Raw genomic sequence first — 12,607 nt, 5'->3', positions numbered from 1 at the left:
CCCTTTGTGCGCCTGCGCGTTGGCGCTCCCGCCCTCTTGCTGCGCTTGGCTGAGTCAGTCAGTCTGACGGAGTCTGTCCTCTGAGCCGGAGGTGTGAAGCGACTTCGGAGAGCTATAGCCGCCCGATTATTCTCTTTCCCCTCCCTCTCTCCCACCCCGCATCTTTCTTCACCCCTCTCCCGTCCTTGCTCGCGTAGCCATGGCAGAGCCGTCGGCGGCCACCCAGTCCCCGTCCGTCTCCTCGTCGTCCTCCGGGGCCGAGCCCTCTGCGCCCGGCGGCGGGAGTCCGGGCGCCTGCCCCGCCCTGGGGGCGAAGAGCTGCGGCTCCTCCTGTGCGGGTGAGGCTCGCCGGGGACCCCCGTCCTCGGGCGGTGGGGGGGGGGGACAACGAAGGAGTCGGGAAAGAGGAATCCCTGGCGCCAGCTGGAGGCTTCGGCCCCGGGGGACGAGCGTCTGGTAAATGGGCTAAGGGGGAGGGGAGCGTAAGGTCGCGCAACCGGTGAGGAAATAACGGGGTGTGATGAAAACAGGTTGGGGGCGGGGAGCTAGTCTACAGAGTGGGCGTTAACGCCCAGACGGCCAGGTGGGGGGAAACGCCAGTGGGGGGAGCCATCCGCGTACCCGGAGTGATCTAGTGGAAGGTTGAGGGGGACTGGAGCAGGTTGATTTGGGAGACGCGGTTTGTGATGGGTTTGACGGCACGGTGGTGGAAGAGTGGCGTTGCAGGTTTGTGGACAGGTGTTGACACAGACATTCTGGGGAGTCTTCCAAGTCCATGGGGAGGGGGAGTTTGCTCATGGGGAGGATGCGCAAGTTTGATGGAACATTCTAGCCCTATATTTTACTGGTACCTGCCTTCGATTTTTTTGTGTGGCTGGATGTTATCAACGCCCGGTTTTCCCGAGGCGTGATGAGAATGGCTCAGGGAAGATTTGGGAGGGAGCCGCTGGTGGGCCAAGATGGATCCGTGGTTGCATCTGCAACACAGCCTGGCGCGGCGTGGGGGTGGGGGCCTGCAGTCAGTCGTCTATATTCTAGAAGATAATAAGGAGAATCCTGCCAAGCCGTCAACATATTTTGATTTCATGCTTTCTGTGGGCTGTTATTGATTGCAGAGTGACAAAAGGGGTGTTTACTGCAGAAAGGGGGGAGGGGGAAGAACATTCAGACAAAGCAGTGGCTGGTTGAACCCCCTTTCTCCTCCCATCTCTAAAAGACTAGAAGGGAAGCTGCAGGCCGCTTTTAGTTTTCCATTGTATAGCTTCTGCCTGCTGGTGGGAGCTGGCTGGCAAGCGCCCCTCGCGCCGAGATCTGCAGTGCAGATGCCTTCTTGAAGAGAAAAAAAATGCATCATGAGCAGGTGGTGGTTCTTAAAGCAACTCTGTCTTTGAAGGAGAAAAGAATGCGTTTTCTCATAGGAAGGACCATAAGCTTGGGAGAGTACATAGAATTTTGCTCTCTTTAGTTCCAGTAAGAGGTTTTTGAGAGATTTTTAAAAAAGTGTTTCATTGTCTCCTTTGCCAGATTCTTGGGTTTATGGTACTAAAGAACATGACATTTCTGATCTTTAAGTATCTCGACGTTGTCTTCTAATGGTGGATTTCCACAGAAGAGCCTTGGTGTAACCTTGTCGGATTTCTCAGTGTGTTAATGTCATTTCAGGAGAAAGACTATCAGAGGAAGCTTCTGCAAGGTCAAGATTAGCTGTCCAGATAAAGGAATGAGGCAACAAATTTAGAATCCTGTTCCCTTTAAACTACTAGCAATTCTGCTCCAAATTTTTGTTGTCTGGGCAAACATCCAGATGAACTGCAGCTTCCCTATAACTTAGCAACTTGATGTTTTGGTTTCAATTTACTGTCATTGTTTACCGTTTGTTGTACATACCTTTGTTGTTGTTGTTGTTTTTAATATTTTTATTCAGCTGATAGATACTATATCTTAAGTGCAGTATGTATTAATACATACTGGATAGGTATTTTTATTGAACCCCATGCACTACATCATGAAAATAAGGTGGAGTGCTTTTTTTGATGTGGTTATTCCAAAAGATACTCATTTAAAATGGATACTAAAAAATATATCTTAATTTTAGTCAATCTCACCTTCATGTTCTTTCAAGTAACTCTTAGTTTTAGAAACTTTCAAAAAACAGGCCCTCCCTCATAGCACAACAGGTTAAAGTGCAGCACTATGAAGCTTCCCTCAGCCACTGCAGTAGGAGTTACCTGCTAGGGAGGTGAGCCATATGGCGCAGCAGATCTCTCCTGTACCACCCGCTGCTCCCCTATGCAGTGTATTTCAGTACATCTGCCTATTCTGCTCCCCGCTCTGTCTCTGGTGAAATCTCTCTCTCACACTCTCACACACCCTCCCCACACTTCTGGCCTATACCCCAGTTCTGTATCCCAAAAAAAATTAAAATAATAAACCTTTAAAAATTTTTTTTCAAAAAATAAAAGGAGAGTAAGTGGTTCTTCACTGACCTATTCAGTAACAAATTTTAGAAATAATAGTTCCTTCATGAAGTTAAAGAATGAAGGTCCCAGTACCTGGAATACTAATGCAGCCAGCAATGTAGTATACATGGAGAAAGTCAGGGACCATGATTTGCCCCTTGATTGCTGAGATTTCTTTGATGGAAACTAAAGATTTAAAAGGCAGATGTAAGAGGCTGAGGTGAAATTGAGAGTTAAATATTTAGTGTTCTTTCAAGAAGGAATGTTACCTTTCATTAGATTTCAGGAATACATGCATGTCTATTGTCTGAACTTTAAAAGTTAATAGTTAACTGCTGATAAGACTTTGAAATTCACTGACTTGCTTGAGATGTTCTTTATGATTGCTGTGAAAATCACGATGACAAAATAAATCTCCGTGTCAGGTATCTATTCATGGAAATTAGCTCAGAGCAAAAACAGCTTGGACAATTTCTTTAAGCTTTTGCTTTATATACTTCTTTCTTACTCATGACAGCACCATCTACTTTTTATGATGTCATTTTCAACTCTAACATGTCAGTCAAATGTGAGTATATAATTTATACTTTTCTGTCTTGCCCCTTAAAAAAGAACCAGACCACTGACGTTATCTGTATGCTGTATTCATGTCAAGTTATTGTGATCTTGTCATACTTACAAGGTGATAAACACACAGACTTGAGCTGAGAGATTGGCACTCTCTCCCTTAATGATTTTATGATTTGATGCAAATTCCGAACCTCAGCAAAGTATCTTAGACCAAATTTGCTTTGGGCCTTTAAATCCTGCAGTTTGATATAAGGTCCGCCCTGGTGGCACAGCTAGGTAAAGAACAGCAGTACGAAGCCCCTGCAGCACAAGTTCGATCCCAGCCCAGGGGGGTGACCCACACAGCATGGCAGACCTCTCGTCTCTCCGCTGCTCCTCTCATCAGTGTACTTTAGTGTACTGACATCAGTCTGTCTGTTCTGCTCCCCACTCTGTCTCTGGTGAATCCTCTCATCCCCTACAACTCTGGCTTATACCACAGTTCTGTATACATACATAAATTTTTTAAAAACTAATTCCTACAATTTGATATATCTCTGCATAGAGTAAGCTTTTTCCACTGACATGCAAAATAGCAATTGAATTATAAGTGAGAAATTACAACCTTCCTCTTACTAATGATCCTGTGCCTTTTTCTTTCTAAAAGTAAGTATTTCAGCTTTTGACCACTCACATTAAGTCTTGACTATAGCTGCCACCCCTTTCATTCAGCAAGTTTGTTGAAGAGGTTGGAGGAAGGAGAGCCAAAATGTTTTGTAGGTGGTTTGGCATGACATCAATATGCTTAAATATTTCTGCAGCATTCTGACCATAATAAGGGTAGTTATAATACATTATGAAATTCCTGTCAGTGGAAGCAAGAGTACAAGAGACAGCAAGAAGGATCATGTCAGTATGGATTACACATACCTCATGACTTGGATGGTTTTTATTCCTCATGAATTAAGTGAAAACAATGCTGTTTTCTTTCAGAATCAAATTCACAAATAATTGAAGCATTCAGACCAAGCAAACCAGGCTACAAATATTTAACCAGACATAGCTTAATCCTAAATTGAAATCTAGAGTGGATTGTTTACAAAGTTGCTGGTAAGAGCATCAGTGCTTTTATTATTTTAGAGATGGTCTGAAAACAAAAATAAAACTAATGTTATTTCTTGTATTATGCAGTGGGGGAATTATATATCAGTTCTGAAATATAGGATTCATTGTTTAATACTGAACTTATAAAATGAAGTTTGGTTTCCTCCCTGGTGGTGGAATGGGTTAAAAGCACAACACTAGCAGCATCAATTCGATCTCTAGCCAGGTAAGTAACTCATATAGCGTGGCAGACTTCTCCTGACCCACCAGCTGCTCCCCTTAGCAGTGTACTTTATCTATCTGCCTGTTCTGCCCCCCACTCTGTCTCTGTTGAATACTCTCACCACCACCCCCACCTCTAACCTGTACCTCATTTATGTATAAATAATAAATCTTTAAAAAATAAAATGAAGTTTGTAGTGGAAGAATTAGTGACATGTTACTGAAGGGAAAGCTAAGATTTTCAGTTTTGTTTGATCCAGTTTTTTCTGCAGAAAGGCACGTCTAATTAGCCTTAATTCTAGAATTACCACTTTTGTAATCAGAATTACAGTCTCCAAGTAAATGATTATACATACTTGTATGTACTTAAAATTTGTATTCAACTTTACTGCTAATGGTGAATTTAGTATTGCTTCCTAAACTTGCATGTTAATTATTTTCATAGTAAAACTTTTTGGAAAAAATTACCAAGTTGATGCTATGTTCATATAATTAACTCATTTAGAAGTTGCATTGGAAACTGATTCACCTTCACGTCTGTTCATTGTAACTTATTGTTGAGTATGTAATAGGTGTTTTGAAAATGGTCTGTATGCTAAGTAAGTTTACTTATAATCAGTATTGCTGGTGATTGCATCATTGAAGTCTTGCTGCATATCTGTGACCTATGTAAGCATGTTATTCTGTGATGCAGCATTTTCACAGAGACTTCCTTTAAATACTTCATAGGATTTACATTTCTAATTTTGAGGGGAGGGGGACAAATAATTGTTAGCAGGTAGCCTGCTCTTGTGAGAGTTCTTACTTGTTTTCTTCAATCAACTGATTTATTCTCCCTGTAAGCACATCATCATAACCTAACCAGGAGAGAGGGCATGTGAGTTTTTTGACATGTTCCTCATCTGGAACTTGCCTTTGTGCATACATTAAAGGGTATTTTGGAAACCATTTTTCATACTAGATTAATACAGAACCTTTTGATCTTTTAGCTGAAAACAGTTCAGAGGTGAGCATTGTCTTCATTTTACACATAAGATAGAAATGTTTGATTTTTATGTTACATTTGTATATTGCATTGTTACAGTCAACAAATGTTTGAGTATATGTTAAACCTCTTTGCTAAGTGCTGTAGTAGATAGAAAAGTAAATAACATATAGACCATCTTTTTTTTTTTTTTTTTAAAGATTTATTTATGCTTACTAGAACTGGGCTACAGGCCAGAATTGCAGGAGGTGAGAGGATTCACCAGAGACAAGAGTAAGGAACAGAACAGGCAAACATACTGAAATACACTGCTGAGGGGAGCAGCAGGGAGACAGGAGAGGTCTGCCAATCCAGATGCATCACCTCCCTGGCTGGGGATCGAACTTGTGCTACAGTGACTGGATAGTTTCGTAGTGCTGCATTTTATCCCTTTGCTCCATGAGGGAGGGCCCTTGAGGCGGTATTGCAATGGGAGATTGACTTGTATTATGTTTATACATGTAAATCTCATTTTACAGATGAGGAATTAGACTCAGAAATTAAGGGATATGCCCAAAGGTTTGTGGCTGTGAAGTTGAATGTAACAATGAAACTAAGACAGTCTTCTCTCAAATATACACACTACCTTTCTTTAAAATTGGAAATGATGTGATAAGCGGTTCAGTCACCCTCTTAAATTCAGTTAGCAGTTTAATTTAACAGCCTTAATTTCTGGTTCCATGGTTTGTAAGCCAGGTGCCATTTTGTTCCATTGTTCTGTAGAAATTTCTCTTGTGAAGTTAATCAATTCTTTAAAGCACATTGTTAAATCCACTGTCACTTCTCAGTCCTCATCTTAAATGCCATATTAACAACTTATGGTAAAACTGATCTCTTTGTTCTCCTTGAAAAACTTAAAATTTGTCTTCTGACACTGCACTCTTTTACCAGTTCTTCCTCTGTCACTTTTGCTAGTTACTTTTTTAATTGCGATACAATACAATTCACACAACAGAAAAAAAATCACCATTTTAAATTGGTGCTTAGGTTATAAACAAGATTGTACAGCCATCATCAGTATATATTCAAGAATATTTTAATCAATCACCCCTCCCCACCACCACCACCCCCAAGAATCCCATACCTGTTAGCCCTCCTCCATCCCTCTCAGCATTTCGGCAATCACTGGTTTACTTTCTGACATCAGAGAGCTATATATTCTTGGAATTTCACATTACTGTTTATTTTTTATCTTTCCAACTCTTCAAATTTAGAGTGCTCCCAGTTTCACTTCTCAGAACTCTACATTGGTCTCATCTATGACATCCATCTTGTGGTTTGAATTATCATCTATGAATTGGTATTTCCCACTCTTTGTCTTCAACCTCCATGTCTAATAGGCATCTCGGTTTTACTATACACAAACTTAAAATTCCAGATTGTTCCTTTCAAATCTGTTCTTCTCAGAATTAGTCAACTAGTGAATGACCATTCTGTCTATCTTTTGCTCAAATAAAGCATGAGGTCATTCTTGATTCTCACACAACTACCAACAGATCCTATGGATTCTACCTTCAGAATATATCCAGTGTCAGACCAGTTTTCTCTGTTGCTAATAACTTGGCCCAGGGCTACTACTGTCACAGTTTTGGGTTACTGCAGTTGCCTTTAACTAGTTTCTAGGCTTCCTTTTCTTGCCTCTCTTCAATCTGTTCTCCACATAGCAGCAGGTAGAAGCCTGTGAAAAATGTAAGTGAGAGCCTGGCACTCATGAGCAAATGAAATGCTTCAGTGGCTTCTAATCCCTTTCAGAGTAAATGCTGAAGTCCTTAATGGGCTTAGGTTGCCTTAGAATATCTGACTGTGGGGCCCTCCCTTGTGGCACAGTGGGTTAAAGTGCAGCACTATGAGCAAGCTCAGCTGCTTCAGTGCTAGTTCAATCCCCAGCCCTGGAGGTGACCACACGGCACGGCAGATCTCTCCTGACCAGCCCTGCGGCTCCCCTCAGCAGTGTGCTTCATCAATCTGCCTGTTCTGCTCCCCACTCTCTCTGGTGAAACCTCTCACTGCCCCTGCACCTCTGGCCTGTACTCCAGTTCTGTATGTGTAAATAAATAATTTTTTTTTTAATCTTACCATAACCTGGCCTTATCCTTGCCAGTGCTTCACAACAGGTATACCTCTCCACCTCAGGGTCTTATCTGCTGTTCTCTCTGCTTAAAATGTTCTTCCCTTGATGCAAAATGATGTAAAAATAAACTGTTATAAAAAAAAATGTTCTTCCCTATATAGCCTTGCAGCTACTTTTACTTTTTTACCTCCTTTAGTCCTTTGCCTAGTCAACTTACCTAAATAACACAAAAAAGTGGTATTTTACAGGCTCCCCTGCTTTAATCTTACATATATGAATTAATTTGTTTCTGTCTTATGCACTACATTATACCTTCCTCAGAGTGGAGATTTTTACTGCTCTCAGACCTTCAGGAATTTTTGAGAGCATAGACCTTATGTTTTTGTTCAGCACCTGAAACTGACCCTTGCCTCATAATAGGTGTCCAGTAAATATTAATGTATGAAGAAACTTTCCAGAAAGGCACACATGTGAATACTGTATAAACTTTCACATGATGCATGAATGACTATGAAATCCATACGTAAACTTCAGGTTAAGCACATTTGGTTTTAGAAAATTGAATTATAAGTATTGCAGAAACTTAATCCTGTGGAAATTGATACATCCATTTAAGTTGAGAGGAAAATGTTTTCATGTGAGTTCATAAAACTACTATATATTTAACATTTAAGATAGGATTCTTTTACTAGTATGTTTATGTTTAGACTCATGGTATTTCCCATTAATGGCATTTGTCCAGAAAAGTCTTTTTATATAGCCACTTGAATGCTACATTTTGGTGTATTAGAAAGGCATTTCCAATAAGGACTCAGTGGAAGGCTAGTCTGATGTGTCAGAATTTTTTTTATTATAATAATTTATTTTTACATCATTTTGTGCCTTTTTCCATCTCAGTTGTAATTCCCATGGACTTCCCATCGCCAGTTTACCCATGAGGCATCACCATAGTCCCGCGCCCTACCCCCCCCCATTTTTGATCCCATTTCCCACTCCACCCCCGTAAAATGTCTCTGGTATATATAGTTCATTATTACTCCCCCCCCTTGGGCCTTTATGCTCCTGCTATGAGTGAAGCCATGCGGTGTTTTTCTGGCTTATTTCACTAAGCATGATCCCTTCCAGCTCCATCCATGTTGCTGCAAAAGGCATGAGTATCTTTCTTGATTACTGAGTAATATTCCATTGTGTAATGTACCACATCTTTTTAATCCAGTCATCTACTTTTGGACATTTGGGTTGATTCCATGTCTTTCCTATTGTAAATAGTGCAGCAATAATGATGTGTCAGAAATTTAAAATATTTTACAATAAATTTAATTTCGATGTTATTCCTCCCAAAATCTGAGGTCTTAATTTGATACATCTTGAACATTATTTGGGGAAGGGTAGAACATTTCTAAGAGCAAATGTAGTATTATTTATGAAGTTGGATTATTAAAATATTTGTAACAGATTTCCTATTTACACCCATCATTTTGTTTCTGTCTGACTCTCTAATTTTGTTTACTTTTGCAGCATTTTGCTTGTTTTTCCCCTTAGATTGCATATACATTTATTCCATAAAGTACCCAGAGAGCTTTCCCATTCTTTCTAGTGTTTTAACCCTAAAGGAGTTAATAATGGGGTTAATAATGAGCACCATCTTAATTTATACTAAAGGAAACTACATTGATAGGACTAAAGTCCATTATTGGGACTAACATTCAGAGTCTAGTTTGGAAATAATTAAAAAATCTTGCAGTTCAGTTTTCACTAAACATTTATTAAGCCTCCATAATGTTCAGTCCTTCATTTCAGGTTCTTCTGTTATATGCTGGCTGTCATATTCTGTCTTATGAAAGATAACAGTGATGCATGAGGTGGTCCTTAATTCTAAAGTGCTTCTAACCACTTTGGATTTATTTCTAGGGGCATATAAATTGAAGTAATTTAGTAAATGTAGTAAATTGTATCTACCTTTATTCATTCCAGAGGACTAAAACATCATTACCTGGTCTGTCTTTCTAGTAATTACATTAACTAACAAAATAAAAATCAACCCACTAGTTTATGTAGACTCTCCCCATTCCTTATGTATGGGGAGTGCTTAATGACTTGTTTCCCAAGAGAATAGTATGAAGGGTGGAGATACATACTTTTGTAGAAAAGCTTCGCAAAAACTCTTAGCCAGGGGATCAAGATGAAATCATCAGTGATAAGTCATAGTCATAATTTGTACCCTTGATGTGATCCAACAAGGATGACCTTTTACCTAAGTGATACTCCTCCTCAAAACCCATAACTCCAATCTTAATCATGCAAGACATCAAAGAAACCCAAATACAGAAAGATGTTGAATGTCCAGTGTTCCCTGAAACTACCAAGAACATCAAAAACATGGGAAGTCTTGCTGTCTGGGAAATGCAAATGAAAACTATGAGATATACTACCATACACCCATGAGAATGGTTCTCATACAAAAGACTGAAAACAAGAGTTGCTGAGGGTGTGGAGACAGGATCCCTCCTGCACTATTGATGGAAATATAGAATAGCTTAGCCTCTATGGAAACAGTATGGAGGTTTCTCAAAACACTTAAAATAGATGTGCCATTTGATCCAGCATTCCCTTAGCTAGGTATCTATTGGAAGAATACACTAACACTAATTTGAAGGAATATGATTCCCATGTTCACGCAGTATATTTATAATAGCTAAATTGTGGAAGCAACCTAAATGTCCAACAGACATGAGTGCATAAAAAAGATGTGGTATCTATATACAATGAAATACTACTCAACTATTGGGAAAATCACATGAAGTCTTGCCATTTGTGGCAATTTGGATGGACCTTAAGGGAATTATGCTAAGTAACGTAAGTCAGGAGAAAGACAAATACTGGATGCTCCCACTCACATAGAGAATATAAAAAACAAAGCTATGGAACAAATAAAATCAAAACAAACACTTGAAATCTTTCTGCAGAATGGAGGCTCCCAGAACAAGAAGGATGGGAGCATGGGGGTTGGTTTACACTGGACTATGGGAAGAATCATTGGAGCTTTGGTGATGGGCATGGTATGGCTGACCTGCTTTTGTGGAGGTGTGCACCTCTGTCTCTACAGTACTGTAATCCAGAGTTACCTCAGTCATAATTTTTAAAAAGCAAGGTAAGTCTGAGGAATTGTCATAGAAGTAAAGACACCAAGAAGACATGGCAGAATAAGATGTGGTATCCCAAATGGGATTTTGGAACAGAAAAGGGGCATTAGAAGAAAACTAATGAAATATGGGGTTTAATTAAAAGTAATGTGTCATTGAAAAAAATAATAATGTGTCATTGGTTCATTAGTCTGACAAGTGTGCTGCTGCTATACTAATGTAACCGATTAACAATCAGAGAAAATCAGTGCTGGATATAAAGCAACACTGCTTTTTCTGCAAATCTAAAGTTATTCTAAAATAAAAGTTTAAAAGTATAAAAGAAAGCCTTAATCATGGCATATACATTGTTTTGGGAGAGGCCAGGAGGTCCTTTCTCTCTACTGCTATTCAGGAATACACTGGCAGTACTTGCCAGCTCTAAAATATAAAAGAAGTCGTATAACATTATGGGGAAAAAACTCTTGGGAAAAGAGAAAAACATTCTGGAGCCCTGTTGAAGGTGGCGCTATTTAAGTCTCTTTCTAGTATTTGTGAAAAAAACTTTGTAATTGTGGCCCTCCCTGGTGGCGTAGCGGGTTAAAGCACAGCACTGGAAAGCTAAAGCCACCTCCTCATGAGGTCGATTCCCGATTCCACCTGACCCGGAGGTGACCGCATGGTGTGGCAGACCTCTCCTGACCCACCTGCTGCTCTCCTCAGCAGTGTTCTGCTCCCCACTCTGTCTCTGGTGAAGCCTCTCACCGCCCCCGAGCCTCTGGCCTGTACCCCAGTTCTGTATGCACAAATAAATAAATCTTGGAAAGAAAAAAAAAAACAACTTAAACTTTGTAATTGTTAGGGGAAAAGGAATTAAGTAAGGGCCATTTCTGAATGGCTTTGTTTTTTACATGGTATTTTTTTGCCATCTTTATTGAACAAATAATTAATATTGTGGGTTTGATTTCTTATTTTTAAGGATTGTAGTGAAATATAGACCTAGAAATCCCTTTGATTAGTTCCTTTTGTTGGAAGCAGATTGTATGTTTTGTTTTTTAGATTTAATATATCAGTTATCAATTTATATAGCTGTATCTCCTTTTCATATCAGCAAGTGTTCCATGATTATTTCTAGTGTTTATGTATGCAAATATAGCTATAGGATAAGTTTGTAGACAGGAATGCTAAATTAGAGCTTATATGCAGGGGGTGGGGAAGGTATGTGCATTTAAATTTTGAAATATATATTGCCAAATTAGAGGCATTTAGCTTTAGAAGATGAAAGATTTCTCATGTGTCCTATTTTACCAGAAGATTATGATTTGTTTTTAAAGTATTCAGAATCAGCTTTGCCTATTTGCCAACTGTATGTTTTTAAGTGGTCACATTAATGGCCAACTTCTTAAAATATAGTTGAAAATGGTTGAGTGAGTTACCAGTTAGTACTTAGATTCCTATTTTCCCTCTCCCACAGAGTTGCAAGGGAGCATCATCTGTTCTTGAAATGATACTTGTTTTAAAATGCTAGGGGTTCCTCTTTTCTTCCATTGAAGATGAGCATATTTGACAAAAAAAAAATTTTTTTATAAATGCATCTTGTAAGTGAAATGAGGTTTTGCTGCCAGGTGAGTGAAACAGTAATTGGAAATAATGATTTGATTTTCCTCTTTCTTAAACCCAATGCTTGACCCCCCCAAAAAAAAAAAGAAAGAAAGGAAAGTTAAGATTCCTGTGAGAGGTTGTCAAATTCTCACACTGTATATTTTCTTTCAGATTCCTTTGTTTCTTCCTCTTCCTCTCAGCCTGTATCTCTATTTTCGACCTCACAAGGCAAGTCTGTCATGTTTTTGTGCATTAGTAAAAGAAAAATGTTGAGAAAGAGGCTGTAACTGGGGATATGAGGCACAAGCTTTTTTATTGCCCCCAAACCCCTTAAAATAAAAATTGTAAGTCAGTCCTATTATTAAGCAGTGCCCCATGGATCATCTGTAAAGGTTAATAGAGTCGGCTAGGTGGATCCTGCAATATGACATACACTTAGTGGACTTTTGACTAT

The 12,607-nt window shown here is 39.5% G+C and overlaps 1 protein-coding gene across 2 annotated transcripts in view; it reads left to right on the top strand.

The window, feature by feature from the left end:
- The window catches only part of RTN3 (reticulon 3), a 47,221-nt gene continuing 34,614 nt past the window's right edge, over nucleotides 1–12,607 (top strand). Inside the window, exons 1-2 of one of the 2 annotated variants that reach the window (XM_012725408.1) lie at nucleotides 1–338; nucleotides 12,325–12,381. In XM_012725408.1, coding sequence (XP_012580862.1) covers nucleotides 200–338; nucleotides 12,325–12,381 — 196 coding nt within the window. In that variant the 5' untranslated portion in view covers nucleotides 1–199. The remainder of the gene's footprint in view (nucleotides 339–12,324; nucleotides 12,382–12,607) is intronic. The other variant, XM_004682690.2, reaches the window with a different exon arrangement.

The sequence above is a fragment of the Condylura cristata genome, unplaced genomic scaffold (genome assembly GCF_000260355.1).
Source record: "Condylura cristata isolate star-nosed mole 26May11 unplaced genomic scaffold, ConCri1.0 scaffold00015, whole genome shotgun sequence".
NCBI lineage: Eukaryota > Metazoa > Chordata > Mammalia > Eulipotyphla > Talpidae > Condylura > Condylura cristata.
This window is presented reverse-complemented; position numbering and strand designations above follow the sequence as displayed.